At 40.0% G+C, this 25497-nt stretch overlaps 1 protein-coding gene across 3 annotated transcripts in view; it reads left to right on the top strand.

The window, feature by feature from the left end:
- Positions 1-25497, top strand: part of LOC127786909 (CDT1-like protein a, chloroplastic) — a 62241-nt gene that overhangs the window by 29486 nt on the left and 7258 nt on the right. For 2 of the 3 annotated variants that reach the window (XM_052314666.1, XM_052314665.1), the window contains exons 4-5: positions 3536-3761; positions 4384-5118. In XM_052314666.1, coding sequence (XP_052170626.1) covers positions 3536-3761; positions 4384-5118 — 961 coding nt within the window. The remainder of the gene's footprint in view (positions 1-3535; positions 3762-4383; positions 5119-25497) is intronic. The other variant, XM_052314667.1, reaches the window with a different exon arrangement.

The raw sequence follows: 25497 nt of genomic DNA, 5'->3' as shown, positions 1-25497 counted from the left end.
ATTAGATATGTTCCTACATCTAATTAGTTGGCTGATGTTTTTACTAAGAGTCTTCCTAAGAATAGATTTTAGTTGCTTTGTGCTAATCTAAGCATACGGATGTCTCCTGTTTCTGTTGGAGAAGTTCACTCTAAGACAAATGAAGAACAATCAGCTGTTAACAGGAAGTTTGTTTTGAGGGGGAATGTTGGACATCACGTGACATGACTAACTAAAGTTTGTTAGTCTTTTCTATGTTTTGGTTTTTCTGTTAGCTTTCTGTTAAGCTTGCTGGTTGTAAATTAAGAGACTGCTTTATATGGTAGGTCTGTAACAAAGGCTGGCTGATTATATATATATCAGCATAGTACTCATTTTCTGTATGGAGAACAAAGTTTATACAATATCAGTTCTCTCTCTATTCCTCTCTGATTTGTTTCTCTTTCATATCGTATTTTGACACAATTCACTATAAACTTCTTTTACAATGAAATTAAAAGCAATATAATTATTTTACAACCATTGCGAAAAAGATGGTGACCCTTGGCACGCAAGTCGTCAAATAAAATAATCCATACATCCATATCACACATACATCATCCATGTAGTGTCCTAAGTCCATGACCAATATCGGTATGCGAGAAGACATCCATAACATGCTATTAACAATTAAAAGCATATTATAAACAATTATATGATTATTAGACATGGGTATAACAACTTATACCATGATGTTTTGAAAACAAAAATAAAAAAATAGTTTTTTTTAATATATATATGTTTTTTTAAAATAAAAATTTGGGCGATGGTGGGTGATAGGTGCTGGCCTAGCTCGCACCGTGCGCGTCCACGCATTCTGGCGCACACTCATGCCCAGCATCGCCTGGCCTGCGACCAGCCTCCTCCATCGACCCTACCAGCAGTGTCGGATTTGATCTCCGGCACCGCCTAGCGATGTGAAATCAGATCTACGGCATTGGCGGTACGCAACCTATGTTCGAATCTTATTTGATGTATCCTTTTGGTTTTTCAAAACATTGATTTATGTCCCACAATCACATAAAGAAACCATAAATCTAAAAAACGTGATATCTGTAAACTTTGATTTTTATTCTGTTGCGCACGATGAGATCTGTGTAATGTAACACAATCGTCATCAACAGTAGGTACATGACAACCAAAAAATATTCAAATATTCTTTCTTTATCATTTTTTTGAAATTTAGAGGCATCCTTGGGGCATTTAGCTTGAAAATCTTGATAATAATCTAACTCTTGCTCTAAACTATTTAATTTAGCATAGTACTAAGAAGTTGACCACTCACCCTGTTTAGTTTCATGTACCTTTTTTCGGATTTCATATATTTGTGCATCATTTCCGATTTGAGAGTAGGTTTGGGGTGCAACATTCCAGATCTTCTATTCTGTATCGAGCAGTAGATACCCCTTGGCAATGTTTGGTTGCATTGAGTTAATTAGCTAAGACATCATCAAGGAGTTCTCTATCTTCCATTGTCGAGAGTATGTACATCTCTTGTGGTAGGCTTTTGACCCTTCATACCAGTGATGTCCTCCAATCCTCGAGACTTGATGAAAAGTTTGTAGGAGCATGACCAGGCTAGGTGATTGCTCCCATCTAGTTTTACCAGGCTAATCAAGAAGGATGTATTTTCGGAGGGTATTGTAGTCTTAGGCCCTTCACTAGGCACTATAGTCCTTGTAACATTGGATGGTATAACCTCCTCTTGGGACATCTCTTTTGCTATTAGTGTGGTGAGTCATTTCTTACACAGTTACACACCCTTTGTGACAGCCACTGACACGTCTTAATGTGTTTCATGAGGTACGTTAAGAGTGCTCTTGATAAGTTCTTGTTGTTTGAGAATAGGGGACATAAGCAGATTGTTCGATGTACCGATGTTGATTAGGCTAGTTTTCCCTTAGTTAGACACTCTATCTCGGGCTATTGCATCTTGGTTGGAGGTAATTTGGTGTCTTGGAAGAGTAAGAAGCAGAATGTTGTTGCTAGATTTAGTGCAAAATCAAAGTATCAGACCATGGCATGTTAATTGATTTGGCTTAAGCAACTCCTCAAGGAGTTGAGATTTGGAGATTCAGGGTCTATGTAGCTTATTTGTGATAATCAAACAACCTTTTTCCCTTAGTGGACTAAACACATAGAGAGAAATTGTCATTTTTTGATGGAAATTGGTTTCTGGATATATTAGTACTTCATTTGTTGACTCTAATGACAAGCTGGCTGATCTTCTTACAAAAGCATTACAAGGTCTATAGCTTGACTACATTTGTAACAAGCTAAGCACATATGGTATATATGCGCATCCTTGCTTGAGTGGAAGTGTTAGAAGGACGCAGCTTTGTAGTGTTGTAAATCGTGCTGTGGTTCTCTTAGTTGTACCTTGAGTGAGTGAGTTTGTCTTCTAGAGCTGTACATATACCTAACTGTGAATAGAGAATTTGTATCTTCTTTTCACTCTCTCTCTCTCTCTCTCTTCTTCATATGATCCAACTGTACATTTGTAATTGAGGAAGCCCAAGTATATTCTCCACATGTTCTGAAATGCATTTCTGCATTATGATGCATAAATTCTTTATTAACCTGTTGCCTCTGCATGTGCAATTTGGTGTCCTTTATTTTCTAAAACCCTCCATAAGACTTCTTTAGGAACTTTTTCATAAGCTTTTTCTATGTCTGTAAACACTATGTAAATCTTTTTTGTTGATCTCTAAACCTATCTATTTGGCACCTCACCAAGTATAGAGCTTCCATTGTTGACCTACTAGGCATAAAACCAAATTGGTTCTAGATCTCTTGGTTTCTCTTCTTAATTTTTCACAATCACTCTCTCCTAAAGTTTTATAATATGGTGCATTAGCTAATTTCTCTATAATTTCTACCAAATATGGACATCTATATTCTTGTGAAAAGGAACTAAAGTGCTCTTCCTCTATTTGTTTTGACATCCTTTTTGATTTAAGTATCACATTAAATAATTCTGTTAACCAAAAATGTTCTCTTCTCCCATGTATTTCCATGCTTCTATCTGGATATTATCTAGTCCAGTTTTTTTACTGTTCTTTATCTTTTCAATATTTACTACTTTTCTATATTTGTTTGGACACAGATTGTCTATAGAACATGTTGTTCCTATATCCTCCAGTGCTATTATCTACGTTCTACAGGTTTGTCAGGCCAGTTTTGATGTGTGGTGTTCTTGTTCTGACTGGTCTTGAAGAGGTTTGACTTTAGTGAACTGCATATGATAAAGAAAGCTAGCAGAAAAAATCCATAATCCATTGTTCTTCTTCACAGAGGGTATTGAAAGACCTAAACTTCATTGTCACCCAGTGTCTGCTGTTAAATGTGTTGTCTTGACATAGTATTTATTCACAGTGACAAAACTTTATTTGCCGTCATGTTAACAACACTATGTTCTTAGATGGTGCAGTCTTTCATTTTGTCTCTTGCATTTTATGCATCTTGTCTGGATGATTTGATCAAATACTGAGTGTTACTCATTTATGTATTTGTTCAGAAGGTTCTCATACAGGCATCTTGCTCAGATAAAATATATACTTCCTGAAGCAGTACAGACTGATAAGGTCCTTATACATGACAAGGATACCTTGTGCATGAAGCCAGATATTAAAATCACTTTGCTGTTTGATGTCATAGAGGGGCATTATCAGCAATCCATTTTTTTGGCTCTGCAGCAAGTTTTTACTTCTAGGCTCTTGAATTTCTCTACCATGCATCCTGAGGTAATGCTTTTAACAAATTTACTTTTTGTTTTGAAGGTCATTTTGACATAAATCAGAGAAGATCTAGGAAATGCAATTAATAAAAAATATTGAATTATATACCTATAGAGCATTCGCATTAGAAGCTGTCCTAAGTATGGTATCTGCCATGGTCTACCTATTTGCTACTTGGCTCAAGGAGCACTAGACAACAGTCCTCCATTGCTGTTATGCTGTCCATAGCCAATATCAAGGATTTCTAGTTGAAAGATATATCAATTTATTAAGGATACTCATCTTATGTTGTCGAGATAACTAAATAAACTGTGTGGATAGACAATGAGGTGTTGTTATCTTGCATTGCTTGGTGCTGCCTACAGTTTTATAGATTATCAGGTGGTAAGTTTGGGCCATAATGTTTTTATTCTCCATCTTTTTCTCCCTATCTCTTCTTCACATGAAATGTCAAAGGCCTATTATCATCAGTGATTATTTAAATGTTGGTCTTGATTCTTGGACAGATCTCACATTAGGTCAGATCTCACAGATCTCACATTAGATAATACTCGGGAACTGGGTTATTTTATTAAATTGGATTGGTGGCATGAATAAATGAAAAAAAAAATATTTTTTCTTTGAACAGAACTGTGAAATCCCTGAAGCTGAAATGCCGGAGCCATTTAACCGAGGAAATGATGCCAAAATTGTAGATGCAGTGCCTGTGGATTTGTCAACAGAATGTCAACGAGGTGTTTTAGAAACTGAGATGCTACTTAACACATCCCACCTTTTTCCATCTTTTAGCAGACACTTTTCTCAGAGTGTTGTTGCAGAACCAGAAAAGAAAGCCAATTTCTTAGCATCTGAAGTCCCTATGTTCACCAAAAATGAAAATCAGACAGATGAGGATATAGGAAGCAGGCAACAAGATGTATCTCCTGATAACAACAAACCATCATCACAACACCAGGATGTATCTCCTGCTATATATTCTAAGTCCCTCACTGTCTCAAACCCTGTCCAGCTGACCCATTTGGCAAACTGTGTTAGTTCCATTGCATGTGAAATCACACCCTCAAAAGTGGCATCAGAGGCCAACAATTTAACAATACAAACGCCTGCACAGTTGACACCAAAGAGATCAGTGCCTAGTTGTGACAACAAACTCAAGATCATGACAGGCCAAAAATGGGCAGCATGTGATATCTCTACAAAAAGGTTTTTGGACTTCTCTCTTGTGGATGAAGGAAATGCTTTGAACTCCCCTATAGATGAGATAAATCGGTCCAAATTGGAAAACAATATCATCCCTCAAACAATAACAAAGGGGCTATCAGTGGAAGACAGTCTCACCTGTTCTGTTGCAATTTTTCAAAAGGTAAAATTATCAATCCAATCATGTTTTTTTGTCGTTATCCTGAATATCAGTAACCTATGGTGTTTTATCTGTCTGAATGTCTTTCAGAGTGTGTTACTTTATCTGCAAATCAATCTGGTTTTATTTTATTGGGGTAGTATTGATGTAATATTTTCAGCTTTTGAGTAGACATAAAATCAATCAATTACATGATGCATATAATATAGGTAGCTGCCGAATTTTTATTACATGTTACCATCTCTAAAGCAAAATGGTTGCATTAGAAGAAAATTTGAAAGGCAGGTGACAAGCACAGAATCACCTAGATTGAAGAGGTTGAAGGGCAGGGATATCATTGCCGTAAGGCTCAGTTTAAAAGTTGTAAAAAAGGTGTTAGTTTGTCCCACCAATCGCATGGCTCTAATTCTTTTCATTCTTGTCGACACCATTATATAAGTAAATCTAGAAATTTGGCAATTCTCAAAAAAGAATAAATAAGAAAAGATTTAGTTCTTTGCATCTTGACCCATGTTGGAACTCAATGAAACCATACAAAGCAGTCCTTGAAGCAATGGCATGTTTTAGATCTGTATCGGAAGTTTGGTTTCTTTTATGTTCCTAGTTTTCTGCCATGCACATGTGATAGAAGACCCATACAATTCCGTTACCAACGACGGAATAAACAGGGGCAGAATGGTGATACGAGTAAGGGAGGAAGCGACAAAAGTGGGTAAAGGGTATTATGGGTAGAGCAAGCTGGTGGCATGTGGGGATAACAGAATCGGTTAGAGGGGGATGGCTGGAATAACAGTTAAGTAGGAACAATAGTGGAGGAGGAAGGCATCTTTTGAGCAGTAAGGAATTCGGGAGAGTGTGGACCTCTCGAAAGTCCACTTTTCATTTCATTTGTTTCTCTTTTTCAGTTGTAATTCTCTCCAAATTTAGTAAACGTAGATAGATTATCTTCCATAATCTATCATTTGGTATCAGAGCGACAAAATCGATCTCCATGGTGAACCTGAGTGGCCGAGTAGGGGACCTGGAAGGGCGGATAGATGGGTTGTACAGTGGATTGGATTCGTTGAAGTCGGAAATGCAGAAGGTGAGCGGAATTGAGAAAAACATGGCCACGTTGATGGATCAATTTGCTCTCCTGATGGCCCAATGGGATGAACAGGAGCGAGGGAGAAAAGGGAAGCGGGAGGGGACGGAGCTGCCTCTGGGTTCCTCTTCGTTCATGGAGGGAACGTCGGACGTGAGATTGGGTAGAGGCGAGGGGGTAGATGGAGTCGAAGGAGTAGGAAGGTCTGATTGCAAGGGAAGGCGGTTGGAAATGCCGATCTTCGAAGGGGAAGATCCAGACGGTTGGATTTTCAGGGCTGAAAGATACTTCATCGTTAATCAGTTGTCCGAGCTGGAGAAGTTGGAATCCGCAGCACTCTGTTTTGATGGGCCAGCGCTCGCATGGTTCCAATGGGAACAAAGGCGGAGGCGGGTACAGAGTTGGGAAGAACTGAAGGTGATGCTAAGAAGCCGATTTCGGTCCATGCATGAGGGGACCCTGGAGGAGAGATTCCTTGCCCTTAAGCAGTGGGGATTAGTTCGAGAGTACCGCCTTTGTTTTGAAACATTGGCTTCACCTCTCGAAGGCATGCCGGAGGCCTTGTTGGAGGGCCAATTCATCAATGGGTTGAAGCCGGAAATTAGAGCGGAACTGAGAATGCTTAGGCCGACTGGATTGGATCAGCTCATGGAAGTGGCCCAACGAATTGAGGAAAGAAACATGGTAGTCAAAGGAAGCTCCATCGGAAGTGGTCAAAATAGGGGGACAACTCACTTCAGCCCATTTCAGCATCAACACTGATCCGTGAGCACGGCTGCCCCATCAGCATCACCAAGGCCAGCAACAACCAATGTGGTTGTGCTGCATCGGAATCCGGCTGCTGGTAAGGGGGGTAATCCGCCTTTCAAGAGATTGAGTGAGGCAAATTTGAAAGCCAAACGGGAGAAGGGCTTGTGCTTTAGATGTGATGAGAAGTATTCTATTGGGCATCGCTGCAAAAACAGGGAGTTACAAGTCATGGTGATTTATGACGAAGAGAAGGATGAGCTAGGGGCGAAAGAGGAGGCGGAAGGAAGGGGTGAATGGGAGGTGCAGGAGGCTAAAGGAGAGGTGATAGAATTGTCTATGAATTCAGTGGTGGGGCTTACCCCACCTCAAACCATGAAGGTGCGAGGGCAGATTGCTGGCCATGAGGTTGTAGTTCTTGTAGACAGCGGGGCTACGCAGAATTTCATTTCAGCTGAGTTGGTACAGACACTGGAACTGCCAAGGTCAGAGACAGCAGGCTATGGAGTGATCATGGGAACGGGGATGGGGCAGGGCGCTGGGATCTGTAAGGGAGTGCTTCTTTCTCTTCAGAACTTAGAGATAAACGAGGACTTTCTTCCCTTGGAGCTGGGCAGCTCGGATGTCATCCTAGGAATGAAGTGGTTGGCAACCTTGGGCAAGGTACAAGTTGATTGGAAATCCTTAACTATGAGATTTAAGGCAGGAGGAATGATGGTTACATTACAAGGGGATCCGAGTTTAAGCAAAACCCTTGTCACATTAAAAGCCATGATGAAAGCACTGAAGGACAGTGGGGAGGGGGTGCTCATCGAATTAGGGTGTTTGTCGGCAGATTGTTGGGAGTTTAAGGCTGTCACACAAGGGGGTATCCAGCAGGTGTTGGCTGAGTTCAGTGAAGTATTTAATGATCCAGAGGGGCTGCCACCAAGAAGGACACGCGAGCATGCTATCAACTTACAACCTGGAGCTGCATCGGTGAGCGTAAGGCCCTATCGTTACCCCTACGTTTAGAAAAATGAAATTGAAAGGTTAGTATGAGAGATGCTCGCTGCAGGGATTATTAGACCTAGTACTAGTCCTTTTTCTAGCCCTGTTTTGTTGGTTAAAAAAAAGGATGGGGGATGGAGATTTTGTGTAGATTACCGAGCCTTGAACAAGGTAACGGTGCCGGATAAATTTCTTATTCCGGTAATTGATAAGCTGTTGGACGAGCTGCACAAGGCCAAGGTGTTTTCAAAGCTGGACTTGAAAGCTGGCTACCATCAGATTAGAGTTAAGGAAGGAGATGTGCCCAAGACGGCATTCCATACTCACAAGGGACACTACGAGTTTCTAGTCATGCCCTTCGGGCTGACCAATGCACCAACAACATTCCAGTCCCTCATGAATGAGGTCTTCAAAGGTCAGTTGAGAAGGTCAGTGTTGGTTTTTTTTTATGATATTTTGGTATTTAGCAGTGACTTGGAGGCACATAAGCAGCATTTGAAGGAGGTGTTGCAGGTGTTGGCTGAAAATGAACTCTACGCAAACAGGAAAAAATGCCAGTTTGGACAGCGAGAAGTGGAGTACTTGGGCCATGTTATCTCACATGAAGGGGTGGTTGCTGATCAGTCCAAAGTTAAGGCCATGCTGGAGTGGCCAAGACCGGGGTCGGTAAAGGAATTACGGGATTTTTTGGGGCTGACGGGGTACTATAGACGGTTTGTGAAGGATTATGGAAAGTTGTCTTGGCCTCTCACGGAAAAGCTACGAAAGAACGGGTTCGGTTGGGATGAACCAGCTGAAAAGGCTTTCCAGAAATTGAAGGAAGCTATGACCTCTTTACCAGTGTTGGCATTACCCGATTTCATTAAACAATTTGTGGTGGAAACAAATGCGTCCGGGTCAGGTTTAGGAGTTGTTTTAATACAAGAGCATCGCCCCATCGCCTTTTACAGCCATGCCCTTAATCCAAACAGCTGCAACAAGTCGGTGTATGAGCGGGAATTGATGGCAATAGTGTTCGCTGTCCAAAAATGGAGGCATTATTTATTGGGCTGGAAGTTTATCATACGCACCGATCAGAGGAGCTTGAAGTTTCTAATGGAGTAAAGATTGGTGAGCCCCGAACACCAAAAATGGATGCTGAAATTGATGGGCAATCAGTTTGACATCCAATATCGGCCTGGGTGGGAGAACAAGGCAGCAGATGCCCTCTCTAGAATCAATCACTCAGCTGGTCTTTTTGCAATAACAATCCCTAAAGTTATTCAACTTGAACAGCTGGCTAAGGAAGTGGAGGCAGATGAGGAAGTGCAGAAATTGATCCAAGAAATCCAGCGTAATCCTTTGGCCAAACCCGACTATCAGTGGGCCAATAATCAGCTCTTATTCAAGGGCAGATTATACTTGCCTAAAGGATCGACTTTGATTCCTATATTGCTCCAAGAGGGGCACGATGGGATTGTGGGGGGGCATGCTGGATTCTTGAAGACATATAAGAGGATAGTAGCAAATGTGTATTGGGCTAGAATGAAGAAGGATACCCATAGCTATGTGAACCAATGTGCCATCTGCCAGCAGCACAAATACCAAGCCTTATCACCAGGAGACCTTTTGCAGCCACTCCCTATTCCGAGTCAGGTTTGGGAAGACGTAGCTATGGATTTTATTGAAGGGTTGCCTAAATCTGGAAACATAGACACGATATTGGTTGTGGTGGATAGATTGAGCAAATATGGACATTTCATAGGGCTGAAACACCCTTTTACAGCTGGAAGTGTGGCTGGGGTTTTTGTGAAGGAAGTGATACGCCTACACGGGGTGCCTCGCTCTATTGTGTCTAACAGGGACAAGGTTTTCATGAGCCATTTTTGGGAAGAATTATTTCGCCTCCAGGGCACGAAGCTATGCAGAAGTACGGCGTACCACCCCCAATCAGATGGGCAGTCAGAAGTATTAAATCGGACACTAGAAACCTACCTCCGATGCTTTGCATCAAGAAAACCGAAGGCTTGGTTCAGCTGGCTTCCATGGGCAGAGTTTTGGTATAACACCTCGTACCACATGGCTTCCAGACTTACTCCCTTTCAGGTCGTTTATGGACGGGAGCCACCGGAGTTATTGAGGTTCGAAAGGGGTTCTACCCCAGTATCGGCAGTGGAGCAGCAACTGGCTGCAAGGGATCAGATGTTGGAAGAGCTGAAGGCTCAATTATTGCGAGCTCAAGCTCAGATGAAGTTAGGGGCGGATGGGAAAAGAAGGGACGTTCAGTTCGAAGTGGGAGACATGGTTTACTTGAAGATCAGGCCATATCGCTGCAAGTCGCTAGCAGCCCGCCCTCATGAGAAGCTAGCACCTTGATTTTATGGCCCATTCGCTGTGGAAAAGAAGGTTGGACAAGTTGCTTACAAGCTGTCCTTGCCTGCGACTTGCAGCATACATCCCATATTTCATGTATCCCAATTGCACAGGCCTGCAGTATAACCACCTTCCAAATTGATATCCCTAGCCAGCTCAGTGAAGAACTAGAAATGTTAGTAGAACCGGAGGCAGTCCTTGGTATGAGACCGGGAACGGGTAGGAACCTCCGAGGCTTGGATGTACTCATTCAGTGGAAAGGGCTGCCGCCTTTGGAAGCCACCTGGGAACCCTACGACATGCTCCAGCAACAATTCCTTGATTTCCACCTTGTGGACAAGGTGAGTTCTATGGGGGGAGGTATTGATAGAAGACCCATACAATTCCGTTACCAACGACGGAATAAACAGGGGTAGAATGGTGATACGAGTAAGGGAGGAAGCGACAAAAGTGGGTAAAGGGTATTATGGGTAGAGCAAGCTGGTGGCATGTGGGGATAACAGAATTGGTTAGAGGGGGATGACTGGAATAACAGTTAAGTAGGAACAGTAGTGGAGGAGGAAGGCATCTTTTGAGCAGTAAGGAATTCGGGAGAGTGTGGACCTCTCGAAAGTCCACTTTTCATTTCATTTGTTTCTCTTTTTCAGTTGTAATTCTCTCCAAATTTAGTAAACGTAGATAGATTATCTTCCAAAATCTATCAACATGTTCAAACTTCATTAAAGTTTTTCTAGATTTACCCAGAAAAGTCCTCTAAGTAGATTTCTGAATATAAGTTCAATTTTATTCTGCTAAATACTAATTTGGGCATCTGTATATAACCAATTACTTATGTTGAATTGTTAATCACCATCTGATGTGAGATAGTAGAAAAAAATGCAGAAAGTAAGAAAGAAAGAGAAGAGATTATGAAGAAGAAGAAGAACAGGAGGAAGATTAGCCATGAGAAATTCAATACCAATGTATTCAATATAAAGAATTGAATAAAAAGTTGCACTTACATCATGAGCCTTATTTATAGGCCAAAACTAAATCAAAATGTAAACAGATCACATAATCAATATGATTCTAATCCAAACAAATCCTAAATCTTATAATATCTATAATCATCTAAGAAAAAAAAGGGAACAAATAAAAATAATAATATTACAAAATAAATCCTTATCTAAATCAAATATTTTTAGTCAAAATAGGAAACAAAATCAAAATACTTCCATCCTTATCCTATTACCATCTCATCTAAAAGCTCAAGTAGTTAGATAGATGATTAACTTTATATTTTACATTATTATTTTTACTTTGGACACGCACCCCACGTGTGGCCAGACTTCATTGCATAACTGGTCCAAACACGTAGCAATGAGGTTTGAACTCAGGACATTTGATAACTTTGATACAATGTTAAATTGTTAACCACCATTTCATCAAAAAGTTTAAGTTGTTAGATAAATGGTTAATTTTATCTTTTATATTATTATTTTTACTTTTAGCAACCTAAAACCTTTCCCACAAGAAGAGGTTGGAAGGGGATGCTAATAAAAAGGGCCTCTTGGCGGACTTATGAACAAAGTAAAAACCTTAGAGTTTTAGAGATTCTAAGGAAATCTGGCGGACTATATGAACAAAGTAAAAACCTTAGAGTTTTAGAGATTAACACTCTAAGGAAATCAGGGTGAATCTGGAACAATTAAATTTCTCACTCTCAAAGATACAAATTAGAAACTTAAATAGAAGAAAAACTCCTAAAATTTAGGAATTTAAAATACAAATATAACAACAGACAAAAAAGGCATCTAGGCGGACGATATGAACAAAGAAAAAACCTTAAAGAGTTTTAGAGATTAACACCCTAAGGAAATTAGGGTGAATTTGGAACAATTAAATTTCACACCCTCAAAGATACAAATTACAAACTTAAATATAAGAAAACCTCCTAAAATTTAGGAATTTAAAATACAAATACAACAATAGATAAGTAGAGATAAATTTCCTGAACTTTCTCCTATTCTTTCGGATAAGAAGAGGCTTCATCTTCTTCTAATATTTAGGAATTGATGGCTGCATCTTTATCAGCTCTTCTTCTTTTTTTTTTTTCAGCCCTTTATCTTCTTAAATTTGTGATTATATCCTCAACACTCTCTTTCAAGTTGGCGAATAGATATCTATTATTCCCAACTTGCCTCTAATTAGCTCGAAACCTTGTTTATTCATGGCTTTAGTTAGAATATCAGCTTCTTGGATACTTGTAGGTATATATACCAAATTTATATCACTTTCTTTGATCATTTGCTTAATGAAATGTCTGTCTATCCTCACATGTTTCATCCAGTCATATTGAATCGGATTATTTACTATACTTATAGCAGACTTGCTATCACAATATAGCTTTGTAGGAGTAGAATTTTCAATTTTCAGATCTTCCATCAAATTTTCCAACTACATGATCTCACACATACCTTGTGCGATGGCTTTATATTCAGCCTCAACACTACTTCTAGCCACTACGCTTTACTTCTTACTTCTCCATGTCACTAAGTTTCCCCATACCTTGGTACAAAAACTTGAAGTAGATTTACTATCTTCCAACGATCCTGCCCAATCAGCATCTACAAAGCATTGAATTCCCTGATCTTTATTCTTCTTGAACAAGATTCCCTTACTAGGGCTTCCTTTCAAATATCTTAGGATATGATGGACAACATTAAGGTGTTTATTAGTGGGTGCATGCATAAATTGACTCACTAACCACATAGGTGATATCCGATCGTGTGAGAGTTAAGTAGATTAATTTTTCCACTAGTCTCTAATATCTTCCCTTATCCACAGTAGAGTCTGCTTTATTTTCCTTAAATTTCCAATTAGGTTCCACGGGAGTGCTAGCTGGTTAATAGCCCAACTTACTTGTTTCCTTCAGTAAATCGAGTATATACTTCTTTTGTGAGATATAGATACCTTCCTTACTCCTTGCTATCTCCATCCCTAGGAAGTACTTCAGCTTTCCAAGATCTTTGACTTCGATTGACTGTTGCAATTGGCCCTTAAGAGTCTTTATTTCCTGTTAGTTGTCACTTGTGATAATGATATCATCAACATGCACAATTAGGATAGTTTTTGAGCCATTTGTAGCATGTTTAGTGAACAACGCGTGATCTGAATGCCCTTGCTTATGTCCTAGCAGGTTCAAGGTTGAGCTAAATCTTCTAAATCATGCTTCAGGGGACTGTTTTAGCCCATACAATGATTTCTTCAACCTGCACGCCTTTCCATTTTCTTCAAAACCAGGAGGTGCCTTCATGTATATCTCCTCCTCAAGGTCTCCATTGAGGAATGCATTCTTTATGTCTAATTGATGCAATTCCCAATCTAAATTTGCTTCAATTGACAGTAACACACAGATATAATTAAGCTTTGCAACTGGTACGAAAATTTCATCATAATCAATATTGTGAGTTTGGGTAAATCCTTGGGCCACTAACCTGGCCTTATGTCTAGTAATACTTCCATTAGAATTATACTTAATTGTAAAAACCCACTTGCTGCCTACCACATTTTTATTCTGAGGTAAACTCACCAATTTCCATGTACCATTCTTTGCAAGAGCTTCCATCTCTTCCATCACAGCCTATTTCCAAGGAGGGCTTTGAACTTGAAGAGCTTCATTAATGTTCCTAGGAATCTGGACTTCATCTTTTTTTTGCTGTAAACATCCTGTAACTTGGAGATAATCGTGAATAGACCAAGTGATTAGAGATTGGGTGCTTAGTACATGATCTTACCCCCTTCCTCCAAGCAATAAGAACGTCCAAATTTTGTAATTCTCGCTCCAAATTCTCTGTTTCATGTCCACCCTCTACTGTAACAGTATCTGGTAGTGACCTGCCATCTTGTATTGGTTCAATTTCGAAATCCTCCACCGAGGTTGATGACTGGTTTTGCTGTTATAGGGTCTTCTTGCATGAATACACCTGAAGAGGAGGCTTAGGCAGGTGCATTTGTAGGTTTGAGGATGGTTGTTCTCCCCCTTGATTAGGTACATGATTAAGAGTACTATTTGTGACTGTCTTAGGCAAGAAAAAACTAGCACCGACACTACTACTCTCACCTTGCTCTGCACTTGGTGGCTCCCCTTGCAGTAAAGGGTGAGAGTAGTAGAATTGATTCTCAAAAAATGAGACATCACATGACACAAAAAATTTCTTAGTGCTAGGACAATAGCACTTGTAACTCTTTTGTGTGGGAGAATAACCAACGAATACACATTTCAATGATTTTGGGTGTAATTTGGAGTGGTAATGATGTACAAAGATAGTACAGCCAAATACTCGAGGGGGTAAGGGATTGAGCATTCGAGTAAGGAGTGGATAGAAAGAAATTAGAGTACTCAATGGGGTTTTAAAGCCAAGTAGCCGAGTGGGAAGTCAGTTAATTAGGTAGGAGGCAGTGAGGATGGCCTCTCCCCAATAGGAAGAGGGAACTTAGCTAGTGAGCATAAGGGTTCTAGCAGTCTCAAGCAAGTGGCGATTCTTCCTCTCGGGCACCCTGTTTTGTTGAGGGGCATAGGAGCGTGTACTTTGATGTATGATGCAATTCTCACTTAGATAATTATCAAATTCGGCTGAAAAATATTCCTTACCATTATCCGAACGAAGGATATGGATAGAAGTTTGAAAAATATTGAGAATCATATGATGGAACTGCTTGAAGATTGTATAAACATCCAATTTTTCTTTTAACAAGAAGACCCAACACACTCTGGTATGGTCATATATAAAAGTGACAAACCATCGAGTGTTAGTAAGATTTGGGATTTTGGTTGGTCCCCACACATTACTATGCACAAGATAGAAGGGTTTTGTTGGTTTATAGGGATGTATAGGATGAGGGGTTCTTGTTTGTTTTGATAAAATGCACTACTCACACTGAAAAAAAGTCATCCCTCTTATTGAGAAATAAATGGGGATACAAGAGTTTCAAATATCGAAAGCTTGGATGGCCTAATCGATTGTGCCATAACCTAATACTAGAATCTGAGATAGTAGATGAAAACAAGGAATTATGTAACCTAATCAAGGTAGAACTGCCAGCAACCTCTTTCATGTAGTATAGACCCTCTTGTTCTTCAACATTGCCAATCATCTTCCCCAATGTGAGATCTTGAAATATACAAGAAGCTAGAGTAAATATCACCTTACAGTTTTGATCCCTTGTAAGTTTACTGATTGATATGAGATTACTTCTGAAGTTGGGCACAAAAAGTACTGATTTTAACCATAAACTATTTAGATAAATCGAGCCTTCTCCTTTAGCATGTGAAATTGTACCATTTGCCATTATCACCTTGACACCTTTATCACACTGTTTATAGTCCATCAATTTTTGTAATACTCCGGTCATGTGATTTGAGGCCCCAGTATCCACAATCCAATCATCATCTATCAATTTAGATACAAAGCATTTGTGAAGATTACCTGGTTTAGAGATAGTGGCTGTCAGATTGGTCCTTTCGTCCAAATCTGAGGTTTTTGAAACCTTTGTTTGGTGGAATAACTGTTGCAATATCTCCACTTGGTCTGGTGTCAAAACAAAGGACTTACCTTCTCCTTCTTCTGTATTTGTAGCATAAGCAGTCTGCTGCTTCTTTTGAGTCTTTCCTCTCCAATTAGCAGGCTTGCCATGCAGTTTCCAACATGTTTCTTGGGTATGGTAGGGCCTTCGGCAATGATCGCACCATTGCTTCCCCTTAGAAGGATCTCCACGATTTGCTTCTTGTTTTGGTTTGGTGACAACAAGGGCTGAACACCCCTGGATAAGAGCATTAGATGATGCTGAGAGCATTGCCTTCTTCCTACTTTCCTCTCTCCTAACTTTTGCAGATGCATCTCTGATAAAGGGAAAAGGTTTTGAGCCTAAGAGTCTCCCCCTGACCTCATTTAATCAGGATTTAGTCCATGGAGGAAATCAAAGACCCGTTCTTTCTCTATCATCTTGGAGTAAGTTGCACAATCCTTAGTGCATTCTGGTAGAATTCTAAGAATTGTAAGAATACTTGATTCAATAAGCAAGAGTCCAAACCAATTACAGCCGAAGAAAAAAGAAAACAGGGCAATTCGAGAGGCCCTTGATCTCTCCTACTTTCTGGAAAATTCTTCACACCCCCTCTCACCTCTGCCACTTCTCTTTTATTTCTCATTCTCTAACGGAATTGGAATCCGCACATGCAGGTTGTTACACAACCTTGCAATTCCTGCTCTACCCCTCATCTAATAACTAATTTCCCTAATTCCAAAACTATCCCTGATTCCTTGGACGCCTTTGGTATGTCCAGTGAATCGGTGGTCTATCACATTCCCAACGAACCTTATAGAATAAATCCATCTCCTACCACAAACCAAAAAGCAAATTATAGTATTTGGTAACTGAAAGACTACCTTGGCGAGTTGTGCGTATGGCCGATCTAACTTCAAAGCACTGGGTCGTGTTTTCCATGTTCAAATAGAGGTTTTTTACTGCTTCCCAGACCTCATTGGTTGTCTTATAAAATAGATAGGTTCTTCCTATCTTTGGCTCCATTGAATTAATGAGCCAAGACATGGCAATGGAATTTTCCACATCCCATACATTATAAGTAGCATCCTTTGGATCTGGTTGTAGGACTTCTTCGGTAAGGTATCCCACCTTTCCTCTGCCCTTCATAACTAATAAAACCGATTACGACCATTCTCGGTAATTCGCCCCATTGAGGCGATGTTGGGTGATTTGAATGGTATGATGATCGAAAGCTATCAGTGTAATGAATGATGACATAATCTGATCGGTTGTAGGACAACGGGATGAACTTTTGGTAGAGGTTGAAGAACCAGTCATCGAGTTGTAGCTTTGTTGTGGAAGGAGAAAGGAAAAAACGGAAAAAGGAATCAGTCACCAAACCGATGGCTCTGATACCATGAACAAAGTAAAAACCTTAGAGTTTTAGAGATTAATACTCTAAGGAAATCAAGGTGAATGTGGAACAATTAAATTTCACACCCTCAAAGATACAAATTACAAACTTAAGTAGAAGAAAAACTCCTAAAATCTAGGAATTTAAAATACAAATACAACAACAAATAAGTAGAGATAAATTTCCTAAAGTTTCTCCTATTCTTTCGGATAAGAAGAGGCTACATCTTTTTCTAATTTTTAGGAACTGATGGCTGCATCTTTATCAGCTCTTTTTTCTTCTTTTTCGGCCCTTTATCTTCTTTAATTTGTGATTATATCCTCAACACTATATGTTAACCACTTAATTCATTTTGTAGTATACTTGGTACATATTGACCCCTCTAGCATAAGCATGTTGTAATGCCCTCTCTCAAAAGAAAGGAAAGTAAGGTAAAGATAAATAACAAAAGGGCATATTCATATTCTGGTTGTGAGGCAAAGATGTAAGACATGTTGGATTAAAAAAGTGGTTAGAATGGCACATAGCCATGGCATATCTTGAAGGTTGGGAACTCTATCTAAGCCATAGATGTTAAAGGCGCACCTAGGCACAAGGCGCCAGTTCAACGCCTCGACTGGGCTGAGGTAAGGCATTTTTCGGGAGGCGCTTGCCTTGCCCAGCGGGGTGTCGGGGCATGAGGCGCACCTCATGAAACCTAGGTGTTTATAGACAATTTTCAGTGAATTTTTTTGTTTAACCTAGGTTTTATAGATATATAGTGGGCAGTTTTGTTTAACTGTCCACTATATTAGGATTAAAGTCCTAATCCTAAATAGCAGAAGAGAGAGAAAAAAAAATCAAAGCAAAATTAGGATACATGTAATATCCCAAAACTGCCCTTATCCGTGTACTGACTCTACGCAAGGGTAATATGCGCTAAGGTGGTAATTAGGCTCTACATACTGACTCTCGTCTTTTTTTTCATCATCTTCAGTTCTACAGACCGAAGATGATAAAGACTTGGAAAAGGGAGAAGAATTGGGAGAGGAAGAAGAAGATGAAGGGGTGATTGAAGGGGATGATGAAGATATTGACCTTAATATTGATGATCTTAATGATGATTGATTAAAACTTCTTTATTAATTGTGGACTTGTAGTGTTTTTTGATTGTGGATTTGTAGTGTTTATGTATTTGTTTAGAACTTTGCATAATGATTGATACTTGTATGAGTTTGAGACTTTGAGTTTGAACTTTGATGATGTTTTAGTTTAGAATTTGCATGATGAATGAATCAACTTTGATGTTGTTAGTTTAGAATTTGAAGATGATGAATCATAAATGATATGCATGTGTTATTATTGATAATTTGATAATTGTTTGTGATTTTACAAGATTTTGAGTTTTTTTTTTTTTTTTTTCTAAAAGGCGCGCCTCGCTTCGCAAAGGCGGGCCTCACCTCGTGCCTTAGGCTCCAGGACCCTTTGCACCTCGATGCGCCTATTGCCTTTCAGAACTATGATCTAAGCTACAAGCCAATTCAAGGAACTTATTCAAATAATCTTGTAGTTACATGGTATTGAATAAATAAAATTAAACCAAAATGCAGGCAAAGAATGTAAGTCTAAGTTTTTAAAAAATGGAGAGGAGAATGAAGTAAAAAAAATTGAGAATGAGGTTGTAGGAGGTACCCTGCTCCATCATAGTGTCCAAGGTAAAATGAAGAGCTTTAAGGGCTAGGTTAACTGTCACGACCCAAGGATATAATAGTAATTAGATAATAGATGAAATTCTTTTAATTGTATTGTAGTAGCCTTCAACTATATTCATTTGAATAATTGGCAGCCCTATTGGCGCCAAACTTAGCAACCGGATCAGTATATAAGGATTATCCAATTTGATTCAATACATGAGAATATTGTTGAATGAAATCTGATTTCAATCTCTCTCCATTTCCCTCTCCTTCTCTTGGTTCTTCCTAATCTCTCTCGCTATTTCTATTCTTCTCAATCTCCCTCCCTTTTCTTTTGATTTATCTTCCCCAATTCCTTCCAAATTTCTATCCCAACCCTAGGCTAAACCCTAGATACTTGACAATTTGGTATCAAAGCAATCGTTCCTAGGCAGTTTCTCTGTCGATTAATTTCTAACGGATATCGATGGCTGGTTCCGACGCAGTTGATTCTTAGAATTTGAAGGCGAGTATGGAAACCGGTAGCAGCAAGCGATTTCAGTGATCTAGGCCGATTCCTCAACTCTGGCGATCTCAGTTATGAAGGAGACGCTGGCAACTGATTGCGAATTGGAAGCGGTTTCATAGACAACTGTAGCAGTCAATTCTCACTTCTGGCGAATTGAGGTTGGGCAATAATTAGAGTTGTGCATCGAAAGCCATTTGTACAAAGGCAATCTACAGGCGAAATTTGGCAATTGAGCTGTGATCTTTCTGCTTTTCAAATCTAAGTCAGAAGGAAGCAAGGATTGATCGAAATGGAGAGGAGTAAGCGAATCTCATAGGCAGCTTGACAGTGATTTTAGGCATTGTGACAGTCGATCAAAGAAGGCAAAGCAGATTCAAGAAGCGGTTTCAGAGAATTGACTCTATAACCCTAGGCAATTGCTGTGGTGATTTATAGCTACATTTTCCAATGCTCTGTGACAATTGTGGATTTTGGTAATTTGGGCTGGAATTGAAAGGCAACGTCGAGATTGACAGATTTGGCGAAGTGAGGTTTCAGAACTAGAGGATTGTTGATTTGCCGCAACCACAATTAGTGGCGAACAATTGCAGTGAACAAAGAAGAAAAATTCAGAGCAATCTCCTGGCCGGTGAATTTTTTTAGGCGCTCAGTTACCATGGCCAACAGTACTTGAATGAAACAAATGGAGTCACAGTTGCATCGAGTTACAATGATGGTGGCAGAGATACAGAATCGAGTGGGATCCATGGATGAGATGATCGGATTAGTGGTAGATAGGAAGTGGATGTAGTTGCGAAGAGATTGCGCGATCGCATACGGGAGGAAATATAGGCATAGAGCAACATGCTGCATGATCAAATGCAACAGTTCATGCTCATGTTTCCTAGCCAAAATTAGGTAAGAATTTCGCTTGATTTTCCCCTTAGAGATAGGCTCGAACCAATCCTATTGGGAATTGGAACCAATAACCAGAATGCTGGATCGTTGGAGTTTGAAGTGGATCTAGCTATGGTGGGAGAAAATGTGGTTGAGAGGTGACATGAGACACAATTTATACCACATCAACTTGGTTTTAACAACAATAACATATCCAGTCTTTATCCCACTATGTGGGGTCGGCTACATGAATTCTAGACTTCCATGTATTTTTGTCTTTTGTCATCTCTTCATTTAGGTTCGTACACTTCATATCAAACTTTAAAGTCTCTCCCAAAGTTTTCTTGGGTCTACCTCTACCTTTTTTTTTGACTAATTGTTCCATTTTATCAACTCTCCTCACAGGAGTGTCTCTTGGTCTCCTTCTCACATGGCCAAACCATCTTAGTTTAGTCTCTCTCATATTTTCTTCGATTGGCACTACTCCTATCTTATTACGAAAATTGGAATTACCTTTGGTCAAGGGATATAAGCCTCGATGGTGGGTAAGACGATGCGAGAAGTTATTTAGCATTCACTAGGGGGCCGAAAGCCAAAGAGTGGCCCTAACATCTGCCTATCTCAACAACATTGGGAATGTGTGGTTTTAGGGATGATCCAGGGTTAGAGACGGCTACAATTGGGATGAGTTTGTCAAGGGGCTGTGTGAGAGGTTTGGAGACCGTGGCATGATGGATATCGTCGAAGAATTTAATAAGTTGAAAAAAGATGGGACAATATAGGAATATCTACTTAGATTTGAAGAGCTGAAATCACTCATGCTAAGCCTAAACACTACATGACTGAGGAATTTTCGTCTCAACCTTCTCAGTGGCTTGAGCAGTGACCTTAGGCCTACAGTGAAGATGTGGAAGCCCAAGACAGTGCAGGAAGCAGCTGAGGGTGCTTCACTGCAAGAGCTATCGATGGAAGCCCTTATGACAAAACACCATCTCCTAACTGAAATTCATCTTGCAAACAGTTTGCTGTTGGAAGGAAGTCCGAGTCATGGGGTTTATACTAACCCTAATTTAGCCAAATCTCTTTCAATGGAACAAAGGAGATAGGCAGGGCAGTGCTACCGGTGTGGAGAATAGTTTAGCCCAGGTCACAGGTGCAAGAAACAGTTACTATATATGGAAGGACTGGAGGATGGAAAGGAAGAAGAGGAGCAAGTCAGGATTGGGTGAAGAAAAGGGACCAATTGCAGCAGGTTCTTGGGGACAATAACTCTTTCCAAGGGTGGAAATTGTCATGACCCAAGGACATAGTAGCAATTAGATAATACATGAAATTCTTTTAGTTGTTTTGTAGTAGCCTTCAGTTGTATTGATTTGAATAATTTGCAGCCTCATTGGCGCCAATCTGATTCAATACATGAGAATATTGTTAAATGAAATCTGATTTCAATCTCTCTCCATTACCCTCTCTTTCTCTCGGTTCTTCCTAATCTCTCTCGCCGATTCTGTTCTTCTCAATCTCCCTCCTTTTTCTTTTGATCTATCTTCTCCAGTTCCTTCCAAATTCCTATCCAAACCCTAGGTACATAACATTAACCTACAATTTTAGAGTTAAAATGGACCAAAACGAGAGGGAGTTGAGGGCTTAAGGACCTCAAGAAGGATATTCACAGCTGCAACCAACAAGTTGTTGGAGCTGATAGTGAAGAAAATAACTCCAAAATGCTTGGAGGAAGTGATGGCTGTGGAGTTAAAAGTGATCCGAAGTAAAAACCAGATTTTTGGAAGTGTTTTTAGATTTAATGGCTCCTAGAGTGCAGGAAAAAGGCAAAAGGGAACCAGGAAAGATTGAACTACAAAACTGCTCAGATATGAGCAGTTTCCTGTCCAAGCCTAATTTCTGTGAATCCAAGGCCAAAATGGGCCAAGGAATGGAACTCTAGGCTTCCTAAGACCAAAAAGAGAGCTTGGAAAATTGATTGAAAGGGAACAAATAGAAGCCAAAAAGCTGTTTGAACTGTTGACATAAAAGGGGAACTGATCGAGGCTTAATTTGAGACTCCAAGAAGCTGTTGGAACTGTTGACTCAAAGGGGACTGATTGAGGCTTAATTTGTGACTAAGTATGAGACCAAAACCTGAACCTGGGAGATAGGAATTTAATCCTGAACTTAAGGATCTGATGACCAAAAACTTGAATTTAGAATTGACAAAGAAAGAGTAACAAATGAATTGGAAAAGGAAAGGAGGCAGCTTGCAGATGAAGTGAGGTTTCAGCTTTGCCAAGTTGGAAATGGGAGTTTAGGGGGGCTTGCTGAGCTGGAAAACCGACTTGGGAGCTTGTCTTGGGGGGAACCAGCTGGGATCAGCTAGCATCCTGTCAAGCCTAGAAGGCTCCAAAGAATCAAAGCTTCAGCTGCACAAAGCTGGAAAATAAAAGTTATAGGTGGTTTTCTGTTGCAGCCAGGTGCCCCTGTGGTCCAGGGAAGGTACAACAGATCTGTTATAGTGCAGAGCATAATTCTAGAAAAAGGTCTAGGTGGCTGCTAGGTAGAGGAAAAAACAAATTTGGTCTGAGAGAAACGAACAAGAAAGTTTTATCTGCAATGTTCTGCAATAAGAAAAAAAAAAACAGAAAAGAAGAAAGGGAGAGGACTGGAGATCCAGTCCTTGAAGCCCAAACAGCTGAGCTTTGAGGAGACTATTAAGCTAGAAGAAAAGATGCCAAAGAGGTAATCCAGCAGGTCTCTTCAAATGTAAATCCATTAAATGGTTGGTTTATTGCATTTTACTCTTTCATTGTGTTGTGTAATGCCTTAATGAGTTCTTTTTGAAGTGCTGAGCCTCTAAGAGCCTAAGGTTTTAATATGGATGACCCAAGGTTTGTAATGGGGTATGGAGACTGCCATACCATTAAACTGAGAGGGGGTAGTGATTTGGTTGACCTATACTTTGGATTACATTACATTTCTGGTATGCACTGATTCGAGGTACTGAAATTGCATTTTTGTGGCCCATTAGTTTGTGTTCTGCATATGGATTTACTGATGAACAGATATTATGCCATGTTGACAGACTTTTATAAGCATAGGAGACTTATTTGTGAGTTAGGTATGTAATGGTTTCATGCTGGTAAGCCTGAGGGAATAAGCTGTCTTAAAGCTGCCATTATTGAGGTTTTGAGTTGTTTAGAGTTTCCTGTGAAACCATGGCTATGTACTACCTTAAACCTCTTTATTTGATGATTTATAGCTCCTTTAATTACTGTTAAATTTTGTCTCTATAATGGACTAACTGAGGTAAGCTAAAGAAATAGAAAGGGGGATCCTACCAGGTGCAGCCAGCTTACCTCTGCTGGTGGAGCAGTGGGAGGTTTTCATTTGCAAATGCATTTAGAGCTAAATGAAAACTCTAAAAGAATAGTAGAGCTAAATGAAAACTCTAAAAGAATAGACAGTGGCTAGATGCTTTATATTATAATTGTGTATAAAAGTGCTAAGGTAGGATAACTTGTCAAAGGAGGATCTAACCTGAAAAAGTCTAGCCTGTTGAACTTTTCTTTGGAAAAATGGTCATGAGAATATCTGGGACTTTGAGGACTAGGGCAAATCTCCAAAAATGGTACAAACCTTAAATGTGATTTTAGAGGTGTCGGCAAGGGCCCATGGCAAGGAAAAGTCGTTGGAGGGTGTCACCCTGTGGAAGGGCAGTTTGGGCTAAAGTGCAGTTTGGAGTTGCAGTAAGTGAAGTGGGCTTGTTTGGGGTCTAAACCATTTTTCAAAATTCCAAATATGAGCAAGGAAAACTTATCATGTCCCATTAGAGCAAGGAAAACTTATTGAAGCCCTGACAGATGTCAAACCAAGGTCAGAACCAAAAAAATCTGGTTTGCTGAAGTGGCTCTGTAGCCACTTCCAGTGACTTTTTAATCCCTTTACATTTCAAGGAAAAATTTGGGAAATATATTTTTAATTCATAAAAATATGTTTAACAGTGCAAAATCCCAGAAATTCTAAAATCTGGAGGGTGATGAAGAAGTGGCTTCCAGAGCTAAGTTTTGCTGAGACTGGGAATGCTACTGCAGCCACTTCCAGGGGTATTTTAGTGGTCTTGTGTGGGTAAATTTTGATAAAATCAAATGGATCCCCACAAATGTAGTTTATGTGTGCCGAATTTCAAAAATTTAAAAATCTGGGGATGAGTTAAATTGTAGGGTCAATGTCAAAGTGGCTGTCAAAGACTTTTTCTGTTGAAACTTAACGAAAAGTTTTAGCATCTAGCCTCATCTTGGAAAACAGTTTACACTTTCTGAAAGTATAATGGACAGGTGGGGGGGAGGGGCAGGGGCTGGTCAAGTTTTAAAAATTATAGAAATCGTTACTTGAAGTTTGAGGTTTTTGAGGCAAAAAGCCAGTTGAACCTTAGACGAAAGTAGTTTTCATTCAAGATGTGCCATGGCAGGTTTGGACTTTGTATTGACTTGGGATGACCCATCCACATTCTGACATGAGTTTGTATGTTAAAAAAAATTGATGAATTCTAAAATATGCTAAAAAATATAGTATATTTCTTTTAGTAGGGAGTTTGTTCAATTAGCAGATTTAATAGTATTGTTGCCAAGATACAATAATGATTTTTTTTAAGTGCGGGAGTGTGTCTCGAGGGGGTGGCGAGTGACCCTTTGTCACATGACCTAGTGACGAGAGTCTCTTAATGACGAGAGACCTGATGACCGAGAGGCCTGGTGACTGAGTGACCATCGTAGTGACAGGAGACTTGATGACCTAGTGACCTAGTGACCACCTTAGTGATGGGAGAGACCTGATGACCGAGTGACCTGATGATTGAGTGACCTCCTTAGTGATGAGAGACATGTTGAGAAAGAAGTTAGGGGTGCGGGTGAAGTCACCTACAGACCCTCCGATGCTCAAGTCAGTCTCGTGCTTGAAGAGGAATTAGAATTTCAGCAGTGTAGTGGGCATACTTGAATAAGGAGGATGGCTCTCCTATTTATAGAGGAGGAGACTGACAGGTGTCAGGAGACCCACAATTTTCGACGGGCATCTCAAACATCGACTTGACCGGTTCAACTATGGCTCTTAGTTAGGCAGGCCTCTCCCATGGCTGTCATATGGCGTGGGGGTATGGGTCTTTCAGTCATGCATGCAGGAGTATGCCTTCATAGCCGCATGCCTCTCGTGGCCCACTTGGCCA

The sequence above is a fragment of the Diospyros lotus genome, chromosome 12 (genome assembly GCF_014633365.1).
Source record: "Diospyros lotus cultivar Yz01 chromosome 12, ASM1463336v1, whole genome shotgun sequence".
Taxonomy (NCBI): Eukaryota; Viridiplantae; Streptophyta; class Magnoliopsida; order Ericales; family Ebenaceae; genus Diospyros; species Diospyros lotus.
The sequence above is the reverse complement of the archived record's forward strand: the minus strand, read 5'-3'. Positions and strand labels throughout refer to the sequence as shown.